The sequence below is a fragment of the Miniopterus natalensis genome, chromosome 11 (genome assembly GCF_054644295.1).
Source record: "Miniopterus natalensis isolate mMinNat1 chromosome 11, mMinNat1.hap1, whole genome shotgun sequence".
NCBI lineage: Eukaryota > Metazoa > Chordata > Mammalia > Chiroptera > Miniopteridae > Miniopterus > Miniopterus natalensis.
In genome coordinates, this window is record NC_142091.1 from 38,992,377 (window position 1) to 39,018,129 (window position 25,753).

The 25,753-nt window shown below is 40.8% G+C and overlaps 1 protein-coding gene across 1 annotated transcript in view; it reads right to left on the reverse strand.

The window, feature by feature from the left end:
* The window catches only part of MRPL48 (mitochondrial ribosomal protein L48), a 40,585-nt gene extending 19,730 nt beyond the window's left edge, over nucleotides 1-20,855 (reverse strand). Inside the window, exons 1-4 of the mRNA XM_016208476.2 lie at nucleotides 20,668-20,855; nucleotides 15,661-15,713; nucleotides 14,074-14,111; nucleotides 5,370-5,458 (exon numbers count right to left, since the gene is read on the reverse strand). Of these exons, the coding sequence (XP_016063962.1) occupies nucleotides 5,370-5,458; nucleotides 14,074-14,111; nucleotides 15,661-15,713; nucleotides 20,668-20,688 (201 nt within the window). The 5' untranslated portion in view covers nucleotides 20,689-20,855. The remainder of the gene's footprint in view (nucleotides 1-5,369; nucleotides 5,459-14,073; nucleotides 14,112-15,660; nucleotides 15,714-20,667) is intronic.
* Between the last annotated feature and the right edge of the window lie 4,898 nt (nucleotides 20,856-25,753).

The window sequence follows — 25,753 nt, forward strand, 5'->3', positions numbered from 1 at the left end:
TAGTTATAGCATCTAGTAAATAGTAGTTGATAAATGGTATCTTTTGAAAAGGTTGAGTAATATACACAGAGAGGACATTATGATTACTTACACTATTAGTTGAGCGAGAAATAAGCCTCTATCTTATTTAAGCCCCTTGATTAAGCAGATCTCTCTATTATGGCAGCCAAGCCACTATTTCAGTTCATATAAGAAGGTACTATATCCATTCATTTCTCTATTCCTAGAGACCAGCAATATTAGATGTTGAACTGAACTGAATTCTGTACTGTCATTTACTAGACATATGGTCATAGAGAAATCACTTATGTTCATCAATCAGCTTCCCTTTCCACCCTGTCTACCTCACTGGATAGTTGGTGAATCAAAAGGCATGGTTTTCAAATTTGTTGGTTGCAAAAAGCCAAAAATATCATGTTTTTCTTTGTGAAACAACATGAAATACTCATCAACATACTTTCATCATATTCAACAAAAACAATTTCACAAGCAGAAAATATGGTTATATTATATAAATGGAGTTCTCTGCATCTCAAAAAATATGAAAACATATCTGAGTTTCTCTGTTAATACTTGTTTTCATCAGGTAAAACTGATGGGAGAAAAACTTGAAATTTAGAAAATTATATCCATTAACCTAATGTCCTGTTAAAATGTGGCAGATTGCATTAGTAAACTTGAGGAGGGGTTCAGCTCTAGGATCACCACTGTTCTGAGGGCATATGGTGTGAAAGGCATTGAGATAATGGATGTGAAAGCACTTTGGAAATGGAAAGGGATCATTACTATCACCCTATCAAATATGAATCCCTCTAGAGCTCTGACACTGTTGTCATTCAGGAAAATAGGCAAAGTAGAATAAGACTCCAGTGGGCTGCAGACCAGGGTGCTCAATGGCACAGGCTAAGAGTCAGGTCTTCATAAGGAGTCACTCTCTGTGCCTAGAAAAGCCCTGGGAAACTCTTTTATGTTCTTTACAGACCCAGTGTTTCCAGCTACCCCAGGCAACTGGATGCTCCTAGAGGAATGTCTGTTCACTTTACATACTCACTGTAATAATACAGGTGGCACTTAGTAAATGTCTGTTGAGCTGAACTCCATAACGCTTTCACTGACCCTTTCAGGGAGAATTGATTCTCTATCTTTGTTCTCTTGATATTTAGTTCATTCTCCTAGTAAAGCACTTAAAACGTGCATTAGTTACAATTTTGAGTACTATCTTTCCTAGCCCACTGTACACTTTTTTAGAAAGAGACTGTGTCCCATTCACCTGAGAACCATCTGTGTTCAGCACAGTGCCTGGCACATAGTAGATGCTCAATGACGGTTTTTCTTTTCAGTGAGTTACAAGAGGTATATGTGGGGGCAAACATGGATGCTAGTTTAAAACTCTTCCTAAACCAGTCCTATAACCCATGCCTAGCCCTATAGTCACTGGACTGGCAAAACCAATCTTTCTGTTTCCAGGAAGCTAGGACTGTCACAGTAAAGTGATTCTGAGCTACTGATTTTTCCAGGAATGATGCCACAGCCTCCTGACAGAGAGAATCTATCTAAGGGTGCTACAACAAAATAAACAGGTGTCAGAAATGTCAGATATCTCCTCTATGGCAACAGTAAAAATAGCATTGAGTTTCCAAGGGAAAAGGTATCTTGAGTCCAAGGGGCCATTCTATAAAAAATAAGTAAATTACCTATGTTACAAAAGATACACCTTACTCTCTTGCCCCAGGGTCTAGAAGATAGAATATATAACAACTACAAATTAACAGCAATTTATGTTGCCTCTGTTTCATCTTCCCACACCTTCTCTTGGCAACTCTCTGATTCTTGGGCTGCTATTACCCCAAGATCGCAGGCAGGGCAACAGCTGAGGGCAAGTACATAAGCAGTCTTGGGAGAAACAACCTAGCACTATAAAAAAAATGAAGGACTACATTATTTTTATTTCTGTCAAATAAAAATCACTCCAAGCACCCTGAAGCCTTTTACATTCAACAGAATAATGCAGGTTCTTTGAAGAATAATGGGATCTACACATTGAGACACAGTACTAGGTCTGGAGATATGCTCTGAAATGTGCTCCCTCACTGCCATGAGTCAAGGTGGGACTTACAGATGAGACAAAAGAGAAAGGTATCATCCCATAAAGGGGAAGGAGCATGTGCAAAGGCACAGAGGCATGAGACAGCATGGGTATATGACAAATGTGCCTGAAGCATAAAGTGCAAAAAGAAAAATCACTGAGAAGGAGGTTGGGTCCATGCTATGAGAGACCCGGAGTCCCATGGTTTGCTGTCATCCCCCATGTTACCATCCAAGAGGAAGCTTTGTTTTCATCTCCCCTATCACTCATTCCAGAGAAGCAACAAGGACAAGGGCACAGGATGGAGGGATGGGAAAAAACAAGGCCATGAAAAAAAGAAAGAGGTAAAACCAGTATTTCCAAGGAAAACTGAGATGAGGTAGGTATGCATTTTCCTTCCCAAGATTCAGGGGTCTTAAGACTGAGTGTGGGACCTTTGAAAGGAGGAGTGAAGAGATTATGCCAGCAGAAATGGGACAAGGGCTGGGCGCTTTGTGCATGAGAATTAACTCTCATCTCAGGGATGTGGGGCTCAAAAGCGTAGAAGGCCCAGCCTGAGACCCAGAGATGAAAAAATGGGAATCTGGCTACTTATTGTTTTTTCTAGGTTCTAGGCTTAAGGAGAGAAAGGGCGCTACAAGATGCTTTCTAGCTTTTCCAGTCCAGTTCTCCAGGGGGGTAAAGGAGACAGAAACTTGGGACAGAGCCTCTGCAAGCTGGCAGCTAAAGAGCTTTCATTGTGTTGTCCCCTCCAGGAAGCGAGGAGCCTACAGCAACTTCCACCACTATCCAGCACTACTGTGCTAGCCACCCCAGAACAATGAATGACATCAGAGAAAAGCCTATACGGCAAATACAGGGAGCATCGTTCCCTCAAGCAACCAAGGTCATCTGAGCCAGTTGTTTGCAGACAGTGGGTTGTGTTTGCCAGTTCTGATTTATAAAACCTCGGGGCAGCTTCAATAACCACATTTAGGTTCAGCTCAATCAATATTTACTGTCCTCTATTTGATGCCAGGCCCTGTGCTAGACACTGAGGATACAGAAAACATGAAACATGGCCTCTACCCTTGGAGAGCTCACCATCTAGAAGGGGAGGTGGTCACCAAAACAGATGGTTAAAATAGAGCAGTAGGTTCTAGGAAAGAGGAAGCACAGGAACTCTGGAAGCTCATGGCAGGACAAATTACCCAGTGCAGGGAATCCAGGAAGGTTTCTCAGAAGGGGAGATCCATTTTTTCCACCCTCACCCTCCTTCTCACTAAGATTTAAAGGTTGAGGATATATTAGCCAAGTGGAAAAGGGAAGAAGGTCTTCCAAGGAGAGAGAACAGCATGTGAGAGGCCTTGAAACAGCATGGTGATTTGGATGAAAAGGAAGAGGCCCAGTGCAGTTAAAGCATTGTACCCAGGAGATGGGAGAAGAAGCTAGAGAGAAAGATGGGGACAGATGGCATTAAATATGGCATTAAACTTCCTTTTATACTATGCTAAGGAGTGTGTCGGAGCATGGCATATGTAGAAAATTATCTTAAGATGGAAGATCTCAAATCATCAAAAAAAACCAACCATACACAAAACACACACACACCAACAAAACCAATTTCATTTCCAACTAATTTATGTGGGACTTTTAGAAGAGGGAATGTCCTAAAATAAAACAGCTCCAACAACTACTCTAAAGTGTCACAACTCAGAAAGAATGTAAATCACTCCTTCTTCTGAATTTTAATAGCACTTTATTTTATTTATTTATTTATTTTTAGAGGGAGAGAGAGAGAAATATCCATTTGTTGTTCTACTTATTTATGCATTCATTGGTTGGTTCCTGTATGTGCCCTCATGGGGAATCAAACCCACAACCTTGGTGTATTGGGACGATGCTCTAACCAACTGAGCTACCCAGCCAGGGCATTTAATAGCACTTTATATCTTCCTTTTAGCACTTGTCACTTTCTGCTTGGGAGCATAGTCATCTGTGTCTTAACTCTAATGGTCTACCAGCTCCTTCTGAGCATGAACCAGATGTTGTTCATTCATTCTATCAAATGTTATTGCAACCCAGTCTGAATAGGCAAGTCACCCCCAACAGTGCCTAGCACACAGTAGATATTCGATTAATATTTCATAGCATTGTGGAATTACATGATACCAAAGCTGAAAGACTCTTAAAGATATTCTAATCCAGACTTTCTCAACCTTTTTGAAGAGCCTGAAAAAAGCTATGAGCTCTCTTCTCAGAAAAATTCACACACAGAAAACATTTTACACAAAATGTCAGGGCCCACCATGCCCAGAGGAGTAAGGTTAACTTATCCAAAGTCACAAAGCTAATGAGCCTATAACACAAGTTTCCTGGTTCCCAATTGCGTATTCTTTCCAGTAAAAACAAACAGTTTTAGTTGGGCTGTTTCCTGCTGGGAGGCTGCCTGATACAGGCCTCAGACATGGCAATGTTCCTCTAGTGAAATTCCTTGATATAAGGATGGTGCTCAAGAGAACACAAGTTTAGTGGCTTCTGAGGCCCAAGTACAGTGGTATTGCACTTCTGCCAAGGAGAGAGAGGCAATGGGAGATGTGCATGTCTACGTAGGAACATTATAATAAGCCCAAGAACCAAAAGTGATGTAGACTCCTCAGGTAGAACAGCAAAATCTTAACTGCACTGTTTACAGGAAGTGATAGAATCATGACTCAAAGCCAGACCTAACTTTCAGGCCAGTGTTGTGTTCGCCCCACCAGAAAATCCTCTGCACATGCACAGAAATAGAACTACCCAGAAGCAACCCTGCACTGCAGCTGGAGCCAGAGAAATAGGCTGAATGATCTTATAATGCTTAGAACTAACTCCCAATTATCTGTGATAATGCAATCAAGGAACACATACATATTTTAAATCTGCAAATACTATAAAACTCAGCTAGTTGGCTGAAAATGTCAGTCCACCTCTACTAGCCACCATTCATGCAGCTAAACTGAATATAGCATTTCCATTGTGAGGTCCACACTGAACTAAGTACTAGGAAGATATTTTTAAAGTATCACAAATAATATAACTAAGTCATTTGTTTTTCACTGTGATAACCTGGCCTAGGGAGGGACGAGACTGGGAAATGGCAGAAACGTCACTCTGGATAGTATCCAAACTAAGTAACTGGAGAGGACTGAGGGACAACCCCCTATTCTTTCTAGCTCCAATTCTAGCCAACGTATGCAGATCTGATCTTTGGGTGTTTGCAAAAGCTATACCCTCTCCTTTTCTGAAGGATCCCAGCCCCCTTTACCTCTTGTGCTTGAATTAAGTGCTTGTATCTTCCAATGCCATGGGTGGGCTTTGTCTTGTAGTGCCGACTGGTACTCAGCAGAATGCCACCTAAAAGAGAGAAAATAAGACAAACCTGTTTCAAAGCTCCTCCAGGGACAGATCACACATGAGGAGGCAAATTCTCCATTGCAAGACTGGGACTATTTGGAGGTAGTGGGCTTCTTATTGGTTTAAAGAACCAGAGCTATTTATTTTATCTTGGGCTGACTCTCAGTTTACCCTGTTTCTTTCCTTTTGGCCACTGGACTATATCCAATCCCCTCTACCTATCTTTCTTTAAGAAATTCTCTCCTGCTAGAGCCACTGGTGGTATAGGGATAAAATACATTCTCACAGCGTTCTCATTTCCTCTTGTTCCTTAACAGGCAATAATTCTTTTGAAGTTTTCTACTGCAAATTGTACAGAGAAAGTGACAGGTGGCAAATATAACCAGGTAAAAGGACAATCATATATTTCCATAAAGTTTTTAAAACCATCTAGTTTTAGACAATCAGTGTGTACTGGGCAAGGATGATGGGAAAACAGGTAATTACCTTATGGTGCACTAAATACTTTAATGGCGATGAGAGCAGGGTAGTGAGCGCCTAGAGGAAGAAACAACTAACTCTGCCTTGGGGGTGGCAGTGGGGAAGGGTGCAGGGGAATGGGTTCAGAAGAGGTAAAAGCTGCATCTGTGGAAGAGGAGTGAGCGTTTACCACGCAAGGAAGACGGAGGTATTTAGGGCAGAGGTTCCCAAAGAGCACTGAACATAACTGAGGTGTGTTCTTGGTCGCTGCCCCAGTTCTGTCTCTCTGAATCTAAGACCTTTGACCCTTTGAGCCTTCAGGTTCCAACTCTGCAACCTGGGACCCCACTCAAGGAGCTGATACCCAAATCCTCTTAATAGGTACACAATGGGACTCAGACCAGAGCCTTGCATATTAATCTTATCCAATAAGATTTCATCATGACCTCAAAATAAGACCTCAAAAAGCACTGACCTCTTCAAAACATGTTCATTCACTTAATAAATATTTATTATTTCCCATCAAGGTAGCCAGTGATAATTATCTTACAGCCACATGAATGGCACACATGAGAGTTGTGCAGTATATAACCAACCCAACATCTATGGCAGGACTACTGGTACCATGCAATGCCCTAGAAGCTGCGGCTATAACAATGGACAAAGTCCCTGCAATAAAGACCCATTATCTAGCGGAGAAACTAATACCAGTGCAGGGCGATACGGGCTATACATGGGAGGGGCACTGAGGCTGGACTTGAGGTGCTGGGAAAGGATTCTTAGAGCAGGTAGCTTTTAAGTAAAGACTGAAGGATGACTAAGATAGTGAGAAGAGAACATGGTATGGGGAGGGGAAGAGCCAGAGACTCTCGAGGCAGAACAGGAGGAGGAGGGTGGCAAGAGGTAAGTTTACAGGAAAAGGCAAAGCTTAGGAAGGGCTTAATTATCGAATACTTGGGATGTGCCAGGCACTGTGTTAAGAGTTGGGGATATAAAAGTAGATGAGGCCAACAAAACTCCACTTATGGAGCTGACAGTCTAGAGGGAGTATCATTAATGGAATAGTCACCAAATAAATATAAAACTGTAAATTGAGATAAATAATAAAAAGAAAAAGCACAGATTGCTATGGCAATACAACCAGTGGATCTATTTTAGATTGGCGTAAAAGGGAAGACCTTTTCTGGAAAAATTAAATATGATCTGACACCAGAATTCAAAGGGAAATGGAAATAGTGGTTATCCCCAGGGAGAGGAAATGGCTAGGAGACAGGAGAGGGACATTTACTGTCTATTTTATACTCTCTTATATCTTTTAAAACTTGTCCCATGTACATGTATTACCTATTCAAAACATAAAACAGCCCGGCCGGGCGTGGCTCAGCGGTTGAGCGTCGACCTGGGATCCAGGTGATTAGGGTTCGATTCCCGGTCAGGGCACATGCCCGGGTTGTGGGCTCGATCAATGACTCTCTCATCATTGATGTTTCTGTCTCTCTCTCCCTTTCCTTTCCTCTCTCTGAAATCAATAAAGATATTTTATATATATATATACACACACACACACACACACACACACACACACACACACACATATATATATATATATATATATATATATATATATATATATATATATATATATATATATATATATAAAACAAATTGAGACCTGAAAGGCAAGTAGGAGTTTGAAAGGATAGAGGATGAATGTTCCAGGCAGAGGAAATACCATGTAGGACACAGCTTTGGCACATTCAAGGAGCAGAAAGGCCGTCAGTATGGCTGACACCAAGTGAGGAGCACAGAGAGCATCAGAGACTAGAACAGTGGGTCGGGACACACAATACTGGGCCTTGTTAAGGGTTTGGATTTTGGACTGAACAGCCATAAACAGGGAAATTATATGTCTGATATGTTTTTAAAAGATGACTTTGGTGGTTGTGGGGAGAGGAAGCATGGATGGAAGGGATAGGAGAGTCAAGTGGTAGCGTTGGCTAAGTTATTGTTGGTGATCTCAAAGTATCCACATTCCCCCTCTCTATTGCATCCTGTAGAGCAGAGGTGGGGAATCTTTTCTCTGCCAAGGGTCATTTGGATATTTATAACATCATTCATGGGCCATACAAAATTATCAACTTAAAAATTAGCTATGAAAAAAGCTCCTAGATTTATTGAATTTCAAATCCCACATGCGGTTGCCTTGGGAGGGCCAGACCAAATGATTTCACGGACAGTATACAGCCCTTGGGTCAGACGTTCCCCACCCCTGCTCTAGAGCTTACTGATTAATCCTTCTAAAACACAGACCTAATCAAGTTATTCTCTTTCATTAATTCAACCATTTATTCATTGCACACACACAATTTTTTCAAAAAGTACTTACTATGTGTGAAGTGCTATACCAGTCACTACAGGCACACCAATGAGTGAGACGAGGAAGGTCTTTGCCATATTTCAAAATGTTTGATGGTTTTCCACTGCCCAAGGTTAATTAACACTCCTTAAGTAAGCATTAAAGAAACTTGATTTCATAATCTAGTTCCAACTACATCATCTCATTCTCCAACTCCTCCTGGCCTTTAAAACCTTGCTCCTCAGCAACAGATACACTTGCTATTCTGTAGAAACCATGCAGTTTTCATGCCTCTCTGCCACCCTGGGCAATCCTCCCTGCTGGGACTGCATCTCTGTCCAATGAAATCCTATGAGCCTCCAGGGCTAGCTCTAATGTCACAGTCTCTGGGACACTCTTCTGCTGCCCTAAACATACAAAGATCATCAAGAGTTGACTTCATAGCTCTCCCATGCCTCCATTACATAGTGAAACCTTTGGTGTAAATAAAAAGGAAAACTCAGATGCCAGTCACCATCTCTAAGTACACAGAAACTCAATAACCCTCCACTGGTTTCAAAAAGCAGGACCAAAAGTGATCTCTGAAATGGCATATCTCAGGTGAAAGTGCCACAAATGCTTGCCATGGAATTCCTCATGTATTGGAATTCCTTGGCAAGGAGGCACTTTCCAGTTCAGTTTGGGGCAATTCCTATAATTAGAGCAGCTGGTTAATTAAGAAGCTGATTCAAACTACTGTTAAATTAACCATTTTCCTTCTTAAATGAAAGGTTTTGGTCAAATTACCAGTGGTTAAACTGCTTAATTAGCCAGTTGTTTTAATTATAAAATTTACAAGTTTGAAAGCCTCTGATTTCTAATAAGTTCAACTGACTTCCCCCCCCTGCTTTGTATCATTAAGCTGGGTTTCCTGCTGTCACGTTAACATTGCAGCCTCCTGAGAGAAAAGGCAACTCTTTTCACTGGAGAAGACACAAAACCCCAGGGTTTCAAAAGGAGGCTTTGAAAATCTTTCAGTTAGCACAATTATAGGATGTAACCACGACTTGACTTTTCATACATTACATCCATTTAGTATAAATGCCAGAGCCAACTGTTCTTCACTGTCCTTGTTCACTAAACTGGGTACTAAAACAATCAATCCAGGTTAAGAGTAAACAAATTCATGTTAATTATTTCTCCTTGGAATAAAAATTGGAACAAGCATTTTTAGCAGGGCTATGCAGCAGGAAAAGAGGAAAACACTGGGGTAGCACCAGCCAAGAATTAGTTACAAGATATTCTCTCTATTCAACAGACTGCAAGTCCCTCATATACCCTACCCAGTCCCTGGCAAATAGTATGTGCTCAGAAAGTATATATGTAGGCAAAAGTAGGTGTACAGTTGTTTGCATGAAAAATAATGCAATAATTAATAAATAATACAAGAATAAACTGTGTTTTGCGTACTCACAACTGTAAACCTACTCTTTTTTTTCCCCAATCCTCACCCTAGGATATGTTCTTTATTGATTCTTTAGAGAGAGAAAGGGAGAGGGAGAGGGAGAAACATTGATGTGAGAGAGAAACATCAATCCGTTGCCTCTGGTACACACCCCAACCAGGATCAAACCTGCAACTTGCGTATGTGCCCTGACTGGGAATCCAACTGTGACCTTTTGGTGTATAGGATGACACTCCAACCAACCAAGCCACATAGGTGAGGGCTGTAAACCTACTTTGCCCCACCCCATGTATGTATGTATGTATGTATACAGGGTGTCCCCCCAAAATGTATACACATTCATTTCTGTAGATACTTTTAAATTTTGAAAATGAACTGTATGTTAATAAAACACTGATTTTATAATCATTCAAAGTGTATATGTTTTTTTGGACACCCTATATACACACACATATATATATTTAAGGTTCTTGAGCTAGTTTACCTAGACAATCTGCAATGATTTGACCCTGGCAGCTACCCATTTTTTTTCTAAAATCTCTTTTCAAACTCTTTTTAGGTTTTCTAATTACATTGAACTATTTTGACTACAATGTACCATGTTTCTCTGACTCCACCTTTTTGCTCATGCTATAATGAGAGGACTCTGAGTTCCCTTCACTTAACCTCTTTAGACCTCTTTATAAATATTTACTTCTACCTCTCCATGTATGTTTAAACCAGTAAGAAAAAGACGTTCATTACAATCAGGCCCACGCCTTGGAGAGAGCAGCTGGGATGGTGCCCAGGGCCCACAGAGAGGAAGGTAAGTAAAGGTAGGAATAGGATACTGCTCCCTACTTTTTTTTTTTAACATCATTATAATTAAATTTTGAAATTTCTGACTTTAAAGGTATCTCAAAGAACCCATGAAAAATGCCAACTTTTCAAGTAGAATTATCTTGGCATGCCTACACTGGTGAGTTACCCTGGGACTTGGGGCGTTCTAGACTCTGGGATTCCCTAACAAATAAAAAATGGGCAATGGAAAACATAAGTGGCCAGTATGAGAATGTATGAAAATATGTTCAAGCAACTAGTAATCAAAGACATGCAAATTACAAACAAAAGGAGTGGCATTTTTTAACTTATAATATTAGCAGATATTTACAAAATAATAGCAATATTGATGAGTGTATAAAACAGATTCTCAAATATAAAAGAAGTATAAAATGGTCAGTCTTTATGGAGAGCAATTTGGTAATACACATCAATAACTTTAAAAATGTGCATTTCCTTTGACCCAAACAGTTTGACTTTTAGAAATAAAAGTCTTTCAAAATGAAAAGTGTAATTAAGAGAGAAATACCCACTAAAATAAAACCTTTCCTGGGCCACACATTCCTCTCCAGCTGCTGCCAACTCTCTCTCCTTCCATTCAAAGCCAAACTTTGTAAAAACATCATCCATAATACCTTTCTCTAACTCCTGAACTCCCATTCATTTGTGTCCATTCACAGTTGACTTCCGCAACCGATCCATTCCACCTACAAAGCCACTGCTTTCACTAAGGTCACCAGTGACCTTTTTGTTGCTAAAGCCAAAGATACTAAGTTCATATCTTTCATGATGTCTCAGCAGCACACAGTTGAAACTAACGTGGTTGAAGACTTTTTCCTTCTTTAAACACTCTACTTTGGCTGCCATGAAGCTATACTATCCTGGTTTTCTCCCACCATTTTGGCCTCCCATTTCAACCCTGTTCGCCACCTCTTTCACCCTCTATCCAATTTGTTAATGTTGGAGTTCCTCAGGTGCTGATCCTTGGGCCTCTTCTCTACTTGTTCTCCTCAAGTGATCTCATTCATTCCCATGACTTCAATTAAGACTGACACTATGATGACTTCCAAATTTACAGTTTCAGCGCAAACCTATATTTGAGCTCAAGATCAATGTATCCAATGGGCTATCTAAAAAATCCTCCTCACAAGCACTCAATTCAACATGTTCAAAATCGGATTCAGAAATCTTCTCCTCCAAATTGTTTCTTTTAAGGAAGTACATTCAAAATAATTATATAGGTATTTATTTATTTATTATAGTAGAAACATGTTCACCATAGATTAAGAGGGAAAAGGAAATGATAAAGCATTATGTATCATTGGTTCCCATTACTGCAAGACAATGGGAACCAGAGAGAGAGAGAGAGAAATGCCTAGAAAAAGACCTGGTAGGATATACATCAAAACGTTAAACAACAATCTCTGGACGGTAGGATTACAGGCGATTTTTTTTTTAAATAAGGGCCATGCTTTTTTATTATTATTATTATTATTATTTTTAATCCTCATCTGAGGATATTTTTCCATTGCTTTTCAGAGAGAGTGGAAGGGGGAGGGAAGACGGGAGGGGGAGGGGGAGAGACAGATACAGAAACATGGATGTGAGAGAGACACACCGATTGGTTGCCTTCCACATGCCCCCCTACTGGCCGACTGGGGATCTAGCCTGAAACCGAGGTTCGTGCCCTTGGCCACAATCTAACCTGGAACCCTTCACTGTGCAGGTGGACGCTCCAACCACTGAACCACACCAGCCAGGGCTATTTTCTTCAGCTTCCTCAGCTGCTTCTTCGTGTGTGTATATATGTGTTTATTTTCCATACTCTCTAAAATGTATGTTTTTCACTTATATAATCAGGCATTCTTAGTTATTTCTTTTTAAATCTCCTGACAGGATGCAATATGAAGTTCAGAGCATCAGTTATGAAGTCTTCTTCCTAAAACTGTTTAACTTAAATCTAGTCAAGCTTTTAGATCTTTCAGTTTGTTGGAAGGAGACAGAAGAATATGTTATACAACACCATGAGAAAATAATCAGACAACTCAAGAAGGGAGGACATTCTATAAGACAAATGGTCTCGCCTAATAAAAAAGTCACTATGATAGAAAAGTGGTAGAACTATTCTAGATTAAAGGTGACATAACAGTGAAATACAAGGTGTAAATCTTCATTGGCTCTTGGTTATAAACAATACTCACAAAAGACACTTTGGGGACAATTAAGGAAGTGGATACAGTATTAGATGATATTGGGGCATTATTATTAATTTTCTTACATGAGATAATGGTTTTGTGTCTCTTTAACAATGTAGAGAATGTCCTTATTTCTAAAAATGCATGCTGAAGTATTTAAAGGTGAAGTATCATGATGTCTGATAGAGAAAGCAAAATGTTACAACAGTTAAACCTAAGTGGTGGGTACATAAGTGTATATTGTATTATTCTTGGGGGAAAAATAATTTCTTACAAGGCTGTAAGCTTCCAAATGGCAAGGATGGTATCCTCTTAATTATGTATCTCCAGCACCTAAAACACATCCTGGTATAAAATGTTTTTGAGAGAATGAATAATAAAAAGAAGCCCACATTTTGAGGTCCTGGGCTTTGGGGCTAGAAGAAACGGTGATTCTCTACACATTGCAATCATCTTCTGAAAGAATTAAAAGCTATAAAACCCATTATATATTGCCTGGCATATATTAGGCATTCAATAAATGTTAGTTCCCTTCTTTACTCCCATTCCTTTGCTCTGATATTCTTTTGAAAAATGACAGATGTCATTAGAATACAACTGCTTTGAAATTCCTCACATAATAGACAAAGTAAAAATGGTAAGTAATTAGGTTGAAACAGATGAAAACTTACTGAGTTAATCAGATTGAATGGACATTCATTACAAAATACTAAAAGAAAAGCCCTAGCCTGGTACATGTAAATGATGGACATGAAAAACAAATCTAGAATAGTAGCACTAATAGTAAAAATAATAAGAACAAAAACATCTAACTTTTTTGAGCACTTTATGTATTTTATCTCATTGAATCTTCAAATGATTCACTGTAGTTAGTACTATAATTATCCCCATTTTTAAATTTTTATTTATTGATTGATTTTAGAGAGGGAGGAAGGGAGAAAGAAAGAAACATCGATTTGTTGTTCCACTTATTTATGCATTCATTGGTTGACTCCTGTATGTGCCCTGACCAGGGATTGAACCCTGGTGCATTGGGTTAGTTCCCTTCTATACAAATGAGCTACCTGGCCAGGGCCTAATTATCCCCTTTCTTTAAAAGTGAGGATGATGCCAAAGGTCACACAGTAAGTATGTGGTAGAGATAGAATCCAAACAAATTGCAGAGCTCTTGCTCCTAACCACTACTTTAGGTTCTCGCCCACTGTCCTATTCCATGTGAGAGCTACGATTTGGTCCCAGTCACTCTTCTCAAAGATATGTTAGTCATCCTTCTAGACAAAATTATTACAGTGTTAGAGAGCCACTTAAAGCAAGCAGACCTCACCAGGAAAAACATGCTTACCTGCAGAACAAATGGGATTCTCTCCTGAAGTTTTCAACCTAAAAAGAGGGAGAAAGTATGCTGAATATAATTAGATACCCACTATTCGCATAGTTATCAAAACTTGCATACGACTATTAAGGGTAAGTCAATACTTACCCTTCCCTCCTTTCTATAAATATTATTAAGTACCTGCTATGTACCAGACAATGTGCTAGGTCTTGAGGATACAAAAATAAGTAAATGTTTGTATCTCTGGTCCAGCTGGGAGAGAGATACTGAATATAAACAAATGTGAGCCACACTATAGTCCTGATCCAGAACAAAAACATGTACAAGATTTGGTGGAACACAAAGGAAAATGTGATCATTTCTACCAAGGAGATGAAAAGTATTTGAGCTGAGCTTTAAAAATGGGTTCTTCTGGATTATTTACTCTTACAGGTCAAGCATTCTAGGCAGAGAGATAAACGTGGTATGTTTGGGGAACAGCAAGCAGCTGGATGTAAGTGGAACTTAAGCAACAAAGAAGGCAACAGGGTGAAGGAGGTATTCAGGGGCCAGGTTATGCTGTGCTAAAGAGCTGGTCTTTACTCTGTGTAGGCCGTGGGAAGCTCCTGGCAGAGTTTAAGCACAGGAGTGATGTGGTGAAGTTTAAGTTTTAGAAAGTTAAACCTGGCAGTAGGTGAGAAATGAATGGGAAGAGGTGAGACTGAGGCAAGAGAACCAGCGAGGTGGTTCTTGCAATACCCTTGCATGATCAGAACAGGTTCAGGCATGATCAGAACAGGTTCAGGGAGGGAGAGGAAGGGATAGCAATGAGAGCCAGACTGGGAACAGAAGTCACAGAACATGCAGGAGAATGAAATGGTTCTGTTTGGCTGACTAGGTAATCAGAGCACTTTCGCTCAGCACCATGCAAAGCTTTGACACTAAACTGTGGAACAACTTAGAGACAAGCAGATCTGTGATTAAGTGTTGACTCCATCATTTCCAAACTGTGACCTTACACAAGTTGTTTTGTATCTTTGTAACTCAGTTATCTCATCTTTATTTTTATTTATTTAAAATATATCTTTTATTGATTTCAGAGAGAGGAAAGGAGAGGGAGAGAGAGATAGAAACATCAATGATGAGAGAGTTATTGATCAGCTGCAGCCCGCAACCTGGGCATGGTGCCTTGACCGGGAAGCGAACCCTGATCGCCTGGATCCTAGGTCGATGCTTAACCTCTGAGCCACGCCCGGCCGGGCAGTTATCTCATCTTTAAAATGCAGATAATAACAGTATAATCTCATGGGACTGAAAATCTATCTTAAGCTCTCTGAGCCAGTTTCCTCTTTTTAAAAAAATTTTATTAATTTCAGAGAGAGAGAGAAACATTGATTTGTTGTTCCCACTCACCCATGCATTCACTGGTAGATTCTTGTATGTGCCCTGACCGGGGATCAAACCCGCAACCTTGGCATATTTGGATGACACTCTAACCAGTTGAGTACCCAGCCACGGCCAGTTGCCTCTTTTGTAAAATGACAAAATTTATATTTGTTCTCTAGTGTTTTTTTGCAAATATTAACTATATTTAAGTATTGTTATTAATATCCTTACCTTAAGAGGGGAAAGGCTTTCTTTAAAATGATATCGTTCTTCAAACACAGCACCTACAGAAAAGCAGCCATGTTAGGACAATCTTAAGCATTGATAAACTTCCAAGCATCTCTTCACAGAGGTTAGAAACCCACAGTACACAAACTAAAAGGACCCAAAGGTTCTTGTCTAGCAAAGAAGCTACTCTATAATTAATACCAAACATGCAGGCAAACCAAAGTCATCTTTTTTTTCTTATTCCACCCACTACAGAAAATGCTCAAAAAACAGAAGCCTTCCATACTGCCTTTTTTCAAAAACCTTATTTCCCCTTTACAATTTGATCTATTTTTTCTAATATCAATCAACAACTATTATGCTTTTGCTAAGCACAGGCACCATGTGACAGACTTTCTTAACTTCTTCCCTAGTTCTCAAAACACTGCAAAGCAATTTTACAGGTAAAGCAACTAAGGCCCATTGAGATCATAGTCCAAGAAATTATAGCTAATAAGTAGCTAGGAGGGCTGTTTTACTCCAAAGACTATGCCTCTATTACTACACAATGTCTCTTTCAATAATAATAGTGATACCAACATCAACAAAACAATAATTATGAGAGGAGGCAGTAACAACGGAAGCTTCTCTCCCTGAGGTTCCCCCCTCCCCAGTTATTTCGATCTCAGTCTGTCCTACTGGGCACCTACTCCAAATATCACCAGTATAGCTCTGGCCAGTATGGCCCAGTGGTTACAGTGTTGGCCTGAGGACCAAAGGGTCCTGGGTTCGACTCCCTGTCAAGGGCACATACCTTCGTTGCAGGCTTGCTCCCAGTTGGGCGCATGCAGGAGGCAACCAATTGATGTCTCTCTCAGATTGATGTTTCTCTCTCTTTTTCTCTTTCTATATATATCTCTCTCCAACTCCTCCCTCTCCTCCACTCTCTAAAAAAAAAAAAATCAATGGAAAAAATATCCTCAGGTGAGGATTTAAAAAAAAAGGCCACCAGTATAGATTTACTAAGGGAGTGCTTAACATAGAGGAAGTATTTTTATAAAGTAACTAGATAATAAATACTAAATGTCCTTAAGGTCCCATACTTAAAGAGAAAATCCTGTCCACTATGGTTAACAATTTCAATCCCTTCAATACGTATGTGTTAAAAGCCTTTTATGCAAAAACAAAGGAAAGTCTGAGAAACTAACTCAGACAATAGGAGCCTAAGGAGATATGATAACTGTAACAATATATGGAATTCTGGAACAGAAAAAGGACATTAGATTAAATATATATATATATGAATAAAGTATGGACTTTAATTAATAATAATACATCAGCCCTGGCCTGTGTAGCACAGTGATTAGAGCATCAGCCTGTGCAAAAGGTCTCTGGTTCCAGGGCATGTACCTGGGTTGCAGGACAGATCCCAGGTAGGGTACCTGTGGGAGGCAACCAATCCATGGGTCTCTGTCACATCCATGTCCCCCTCTTTCTCTCTCTCCCCACCCCATCCCTCCCTTCCACTCTGGAAAAAAATATGCTTGGATGAGGAAACTTCAAAGCAAATAATTTTCTGTTACACCCTTTCTCATATAAATGAATGTGTTGGTGCTTAGGAAATGATCAAATTTAGGAAAAGCCTCCCAGAGAATGTGAGGTCATGAAGATATGGAAGGATGTGAACAGATGGAAGAGAGGGCAAAGTACATAGACAATTCTAAATATCACAATTAAATCAGATACTTAAAGACTTCGTAAAGTATGTGTGCAAAACGCTTAACCTAACATAAAAGATAGAGAGTAGGCAACTCCAGCCAGCTCCCCCACCACTGGCCACTATACTGCGAACCTCAAGAAGGAAAATAACTGCAAAGGACTCCTCATAGTTAAGTAGGCCCAGATTCCTAACCAAAGTTTAGCAGCCATTGCTAACAGAGGCCTCTGGTGCACTCCGTGTGTCAGGGTAAAGGCAAAGACTGAGCCGCGGCCCTCCTGCACTGTGTTTCTGACTTCTGAGTCAACACTTAGAAATGACTTCCTGGTACGGTATTTTGACCAGTAGGCCGAGGTCTGCCTCATCCAGTCAGAACTGCACAACTATATCCTCATTTGCGTATTAATTTACCAATCAGAGCAGCCCCATAACAACCAATCAGAATATGGGAATCTGGCCAATCTGGACAGTGCTACTTGGCCCAATCAGAATGCGTGAAATTGGATTCCTTATTTGCATAAAGATGGACCAATCAGGGATCAGGGCAGGGATATTCTTTATATAAGGGGGGCTCCCCTTTGTCTTCCTAGACCTCACTTTCAGTTTCCATCAGAGGCTGTGTTTCCCAGGTTTGCAAACTGTTTGTGTGAAACAAGTTTCTACCCCTTCACTGCGTCCCAAATTGGGGACTCCTGTTGGTGTTGGATTGGTGGCAACAACCTTTCATCAACAATACCTTGTCTAGTATTTCCCACCTCTGGAGTCAGAGCAGATTACTCTAAGTTTCCTCCAGGCCCAAGATCTATCAACAATAACAAGCAGAACAGAAATTAAGTGAATGGAATATATTCTTAAGTGGGCCACTTCATACAGAGGAGGTATTGGATGGGAAGAAAGATCTAGATGAGACTGATTTTTTCCTCACTTTAATTGTGCAGATTTCTGAGTCTCTACAGTAGCAAAGGATGTAATTATCTAAAAGCCAGGCTTAAAGGTTGACAAGTTTCTGGACGTCATTCAAACTGTGGTGTGAATGCTCCTTTCAGCTCTGGGAAATGTGCTTCCTCTCTCTGCATTGCTTATCAGGAACAAAGTGATCTATTTTGGGACTGCATCCACAAATACCCCTTCTTCCCAGTCAGCAAATGAGCAGCTCCGGCTCTGGAGCAAATGGAAGAGGAGGGCAGTCACGCTAGTGAATGAATGAATGAGGGCACAGCTGTAGCAATGAGTTACAAAAATACTTGTCCCAGGAGCCTGAAAGTCAAAAACCAGGAAAGGACTTCGCAGCTTCCAAAGAAGCAATGTCAGGAGGCAAAACCTATAGTTCGGGAGTAGTTTCAGACACCAGAGCCCTAGAGTGGGTGGTGCCAGCAGTGGGTCAGGGGCTCATGAGGCAAGCAACTGAGAGCTGTTTTATGAAGATTACAGAATATATTTGTATATTAACAAATATTATTTAAAATAGCATTTTTACTATTACTGAGTACATCCTTAGTGCTAAACACTTTACACATACTATTTCAATTAATCTTTATACCAATCCTCTGATGGAAGGATTATTGAGATAATTGTCTCTGTTTTACAGAGGAAAATACAGAGGCTTAGGTCAATTGCCCAAAGTTATAGGCTTGGTAAGAGGTGCCAAGAATTCAAATCCAGCCAGGCCGGGTGTGGCTCAGCGGTTGAGCATCGGCCTAGGATCCAAGAGATGGTGGTTCGATTCCCAATCAGGGCACATGCCCAGTTAGGGGCGTGCAAAAGGCAGCTGATCAATGACTCGCCATTGATGTTTATATCTCTCTCCCCCTCTCCCTTCCTCTCTCTGAAATCAATACAGATTTTATATATATATATATATATATATATATATATGTATATATATATATATATATATTTTTTTAAAGTATTAACTAACACTTCCAGACAGGCTGAGACAAGAATGGTCATAAGACTGCACATGATTAGGTGCCAAAACATAATACCAGTTAGGAGTTCAGAAAATAAACAGGCATGTTAGCCGGAATAGTCAGAAACATCTTATGGAAAAGGTGAGATGAGCTCAGCCTTGAAGAATGGAGCACTTGGATAAGTGGTGAGAAGGGGGAGGGCACTCCAAGTGAGAAGGCTCCACAAGATCAAGGATCAGGAATTAAGCATTTGGCAAATAAAGGCGAGACTATCTGTACAAAGCAGCAGGGCAGATGAAAGAGTAGTCTGCAAAAGGGGTCTAGAAGGGAAGAGTGGCATCACACTTAGAAGGGCCTATATGCCCTTATATCTTCAGGTGATGGCCTAATGACAGCTTTCCATGGCCTCTCCAGGAGTATGGAATGGTCAAAACCAGTCATTCCTTGAAACAGGATCCCTCCCTTTCAGCATTCCTCAGAATCAAGGCAAATAGAGCAGAAGCATAGAATCACCAATCTGACCGTCTTTAACAACAGAATTTTGAAGCTTCCTGATTTTTTCCCCTATTATCCTTTCACCAGATCTGGCCCAATTCTCACAATTTGGCTAAGGTGAACAACAGTGAATTATTTCATACAGAATGAAGTGAGGTTTGGGCCCTTAAGGAAACAAAGCTAGAGAAATTCAGGGGCTGCCCCAAGATAATTACTACTAGATCCATGAGCAGCAACGATCATGCTAATCTATGCATCATGGAGATATAGTCTCTACAGTTAATACCTAAAATAAAATTTTTACAAATTGCTAAAAATAAGTCATTATTCTAAGAAGCATGATACAACTGAAAGAGCGCAAATGAAATCTGTTCAGTCTGTTAAGAGGCCAAGGGGAAGCCGAGGAATGCATTTATGGTGGTTCATACGGTTTTACTGCAGCCACTTAAGGTTTTGTAAGTAAAAACTATTTTATTACCACCCTTTCCTTATCGCCAAGTAGCCTCACATCCCAATCCGTTCTGCAAATCAAAAACACATTCTTAGAAAAAATTCTGGAAGTTCATGAGTTAACGCAAAAATAAAGTGCCCTGCTCAAGGTCAAACTGGGACCTATACTGGTGTCCTGACGCCCACAGTGGGGATCTTCTCTTTCCAGGCCACTGGGCGGCGAGGGTAGCTAGTGACCGGAGCGTGGCGCGCGGGACGGTGTGGCCCAGGGCGCCCGGAGCCGAGAGGAGGGAGCGCAACCCTTTGATTGCGAGGCGCCCCGGGTGCTGCCGGGAAGAGCCTCGTTCTCGCCATTGTCTACATCCGGATGTCTGCAGAGGCCGCGAGAGCCAGGCCACCTCCCAGCTCTGCTCTTCCCCGCCCCTCCCCCGCGCCCGTGGTGCGCGGAACCCACGTTACCTTTCCCAGAGCTCCGTTCATCCTTTGCTGCTGCGGCCTGTTACTGTGCAAGCTGCAGATCAACCCAAGCAGCTGCAATCCCAGGGCAGCTGACAATGACGGAACGGCTTCGAGCGGGTCCAGTAACGTTATGCGACCGAGCCTCGCTCAACTCCCGCCGCACCTTGGTTCCGGCAGCTTTTGAGACTCGACCTCCAGAAATCCCTCGCAGACTCCGCCCTCGCTACAACTCAAGTGTCACCTTCACTGCTTTCTCCAGGCAGAATTAATTGCCATCTCTTGTTGCCCAGACACTTGGCACACAATTCTGCTGTTTCGTCTACCATACTGTGTATTGCTACTATCTCCTTCCCATATTTGACTGTGAGTTCCTCAAGGACTGAAATTTTGTCTGATTAACTCATTCAGGCGTCTAGCACAAGACATGGAGATCTGACTTCTCATCTCTGTTTAAAAGCTGCGTGATCTTAAGTAAACTTTTCCGACATTAAATTACCTCGTAGCCCTGGCGGGGCACCTCATTTGTTTGGAGCAATATCCGGATATGCCAAGGTTGTGGGTTCAATCCGGTCAAGGGGCAAAGAGCAGTCAACCAGTGAATGCATAAATAAGTGGAACAAATCAATGTTTCTCTCTCCCTTCCTCTCTCTCTAAAAAAATAAAATAACTGATAATAACTATTCTTTATTGAGTGACCACTATGTGCAATGCATTATGCTAAGTGCATCACTTAACTGTGAATATGTCTCTTTTAGATGGTCTCTTAGCAGTTCTGCCCCAATTTACCTATATAGCCCTTTGTAGCTCCTTGGAATTTCACCATAGGAAGGACTGATAAAACAACAGGATAAAAAAATCTTGGCAGGTGCCCAGCAAGCATGGCTCAGGGGTTGAGCATGGACCTATGACCTAGGAGGTAGGAGGTCACTGTTCAATTCCCAGCCAGGGCACATTCCCGTGTTTCAGAAGGCTTGATCCCCAGGGAGGGGGACATGCAAGAGGCAGTTGATCAGTAACTCTCATCATTGATGTTTCTATCTCTCTGTCCTTCTCCCTTCCTCTCCATGAAATAAATTAAAAAAATTTTTTTTTTTTTTAATCTTGGCAGGGTTTCTGACAACAAAGTAAACTCCCTATCACTGAAGCCCCATTCATATTTACCACTTTTTATACCTTTTCCTTGTTAAGAACAACAATAATAATAACAAAAACAGTAGTAGCAGTAGCAATATAATAAAAGCAACAATAAAAATAACTTCATATTTATTTCATTTGATGTTCACTTTTTCCCCCCACTTGATGTTAACTTTACGTGACCAGGTACTCCCTTCATACACAGAGTTTTTGTATCTCTGTGATTGGAATTCCTCGTTGCTTTATAATTGTCTGTTTATGACTTGATCTCCCTACTAATCTCTATGAGCCACTTTTTAAAAAATGTATATATTTGCTCAGCCAGGCATGGCTCAGCAGTTGAGCACTGACCTAGGATCCAGGAGATCACGGTTTGATTCCTGGTCAGGGCACATGCCCAGGTTGTAGGCTCGATCCCCAGTCGGGAGCATGCAGAGGGAGCTGATCAATGACTCTCTCATCATTGATGTTTCTACCTCTCTCCCTCTCCCTTCCTCTCTCTGAAATCAATAAAGATATGGTTTTTAAAAAAAGTGTATATTTAAGGCGTATAATATGATGTTCTGATATACTTACACATAGTGGAATGATTACTACAGTCAGCTAGTTAACATCATCTCCTTACATAGTTACCTTTTTGTGTGTGTGATGAGAGCACCTAAAATCTACAGTCTTAGCATATTTCTAGTATTTAATACCATATTTTTAACTAGAGTCATCATGCTGCACATTAGATCTCTAGACTTACTCATTTTACATAACTAGAACTTTGTACTCTTTGAACAGCATCTCCCATTCTCTCATTCACTCCCCACCCCTCCCCAACCCCTGGTAACCACCACTCTATACTCTGCTTCTGTGAGTCTATTTTAGACTCCACATATAAGTGAAATCATGGAGTATTTGTCTTTCTGTGCATGGCTTATTTCTTTTAGCATAATGTCCTCCAGGTTCATCCATGCTGTCGCAAATGACAGGTTTTCCTTTTTTTTTTTTTTTTTTTTTTTTAGAATAGTTTCTTGACTTTTAGAGACAGAGGAAGTGAAAAGAGAGGAACATTGGCTGCCTGCTGCACACCACAGCCTGGGCATGTGCCCTGACCAGGAATCAAACCAGCAATCTCTTAGTGCATGGGACAAAGCCCGAGTCACACTGGCCTGGGCTGGTTTTCCTTCTTTTTAAAGACTGGTGTAATCTTCCTACTGTTCATACTGTTTTCTGTAATAGCTGTACTAGTTTATATTCCCACCAACAGTGTGCAAGGGTTCCCTTTTCTCCACATCCTTGTCAACACTTATTAAAGGTTACCTTTCCTATTTAGCCTCCTACATCCACTTCACAGTAATGGTGTGGTCCCTCCACTGTAACTTGCACAGCCCATTATTCATGCCCTCAAAGCAGTAACTGTTTACATAAACTTTATGAAACTTTATCAAAAGTCTGATGATAGGTATGCCTTCTCACTTTGTAGATGAAGGGAAGAAGACAGAATGCTTGCCTAAGCTTAAACAACTTGTACATGACAAAAACAGGGTAACACGATAGATTTTTAGCTCTGAAAGTCCCTTCTATGGTCAACAACACCAAAAACAAACAAGAAGGTCTGAGATCCTTCCATTTCCAACTCTAAATCTCAAACCAAGATTTGGTGAATTGGCACTTACACAGCACACAGGAATTTGGGCCACAAGCAACTTTACTGAGGAACTGACAATGAAGTCAGTCTTTCCTAGATAAGAATGGACGCTAAATGCACCGAAGCACCAACTTCTTCAGTCATGTAAATTTCTCCTCCACTTCCAGACAAATGTCTCCCAATCTTTGTTTATTTCATCTTGTACATAGTCCTGTACTCTTAAAAGGGTATTCTTTTTTTTTCTTTGTATCCCCAGCTTTTGGCACAGGTCATAGAACATAATATAGGCTCCAATAAATGTTGAATGAAATAATGAATGAATATTTTAAAATTCCACGCCCGGCCGGGCGTGGCTCAGCGGTTAAGCATCGACCTAGGATCCAGGCGATCAGGGTTCAATTCCCGGTCAGGGCACATGCCCGGGTTGCGGGCTGCAGCCGATCAACAACTCTCTCATCATTGATGTTTCTATCTCTCTCTCTCCCTCTCCTTTCCTCTCTCTGAAATCAATAAAAATATACATATATATATTTAAAAAAAAGAAAAATTCCTAGATGTCATTATAGATTTTAGATTTTCCAAGATCCTGCACCACAAATAAAAGCATAGAGGAACTCTTGTCTTTCTGGCTTTATTTGTTTTAATCCTCACCCAAGGGTATTTTTTTCCATTGCTTTTTAGCGAGAGTGGAAGGGAGACAGAGAGGAACATCGATATGAGGGGGACACATCAATTGGCTACCTCCCGCTCGCACCCTGACTGGGCTGAACCTATAACCAAGGTACGTGCCCTTGGCCAGAATTGAACCTGGGACCCTTCAGTCTGCAGGCTGATGCTCTGACCACTGAGCAAAACCAGCTAGGGCTCTGGCTTTATTTTTACAAGCCAACCTTCTTTAAAAGCTCTTTAAAAAAACACCTGCTGCAGTTCTCAGCACAACCACATCAGAGAAAGCCTTAGGGAACGAGAGTGAGTAAAGGGAGGCCCTTTAAAAAAATATGTTTGATCTCAAGTTAAACTTCTTTTAAAGTTATACTTATATGGTACCTATTATAAAAAGTTTCCCAAGGGTGACACAATAGCTCTAATTTATGGCTTATGTGAAAATATATGCATTAAGCTAACTCCAATGAAAACTATTTTAGCTTCAGTAGGACTTTTCTGCTTCTATTTTTTAGTATGGTTTTAGTACAAAGAAAATCATATTTAAAAGAAAAAAAATGATACAAAGCCATAGGTAGAAGGGAGCTGGCTACCTAGGAAAAGTCAGAAAGGAATGGTGCTGACTCCCCAGACTGTACTTCACCAGGAGTTTTCTGCTTATTCAGGGATGGGCTGGGTGATTGGGGATTACTCAGCCCTGGAGAGAGGGAGAAAGAATGATGAAAGAGGCTGCAAGAGGGAAACTCAAGTGGTTAGTGAGATCATAGAGGCCTGTAAGAAGGGAGGAACTGTACAAAGAACCACTCACCAAGCAGCAAGGTATGCAACTCAGTCAAGAATCTTTCTAGAAGCCCAGAGCCGGTGTTCAGGTTACTGGAAGAGTGCCTGCTGCACAAAGCTTCTCCAGTCTAGGGATACTGGAATACTTGGACACCTGAGAGGCTACCCTCTCCCCTTTCTTCCCATCTCTTAAATAGCTTACACACCTTTTATAGCTTACACCATGACTCAATATAAGAAAAACTTTTCTAATGAACTAGGAGGATCCTTTGTAGTTGCTGCTGCCCAAGCCCCAGATGCCACATGTGTACTGAAAAATAGAAACAGAAAAGCCATAATTTGACTCTAACAAACTAGTGTATTCTCCTGCCTGGCAGTCAGAAATTAGGAGACACAGGCGCAGATTTCACAAAATCATGATGGGGAGGCCAATTTTAAAATGAGTTCCTCAGAAGGTAGTAATTCCTCCTTCAGCTATCCTCTCTGTCTTTATTTGAATGCCTTTCTCTTTACCTTCACATCTACTTCCCAAGGTCTTTCACTGTCTCTCATCTGAACTACTGTGCTGGCTTCTGATGGATCTACTAGCCGTCAATCTCATCCACATTCCAATTTCTTTCTAACGGCAGTCTTTCTGAAGCACATATCATGAAGATCATAACTTTAAAAATAAAATGGATTAAAGCAAAGCAAAACCTTCAATAGCTACACACAGCCCTCCAGTTTAACAGCATACTCCTCACCTTGACATTCATAGCTCTTGTGATCTATCTCCAATTTACCATTCCAGCCACTCCTATTCATATACCCTTTGCTTCTACTATACTGATAACTCTGTTCAACATATTTTCCTCTACCTGCCTTCTGGACTTT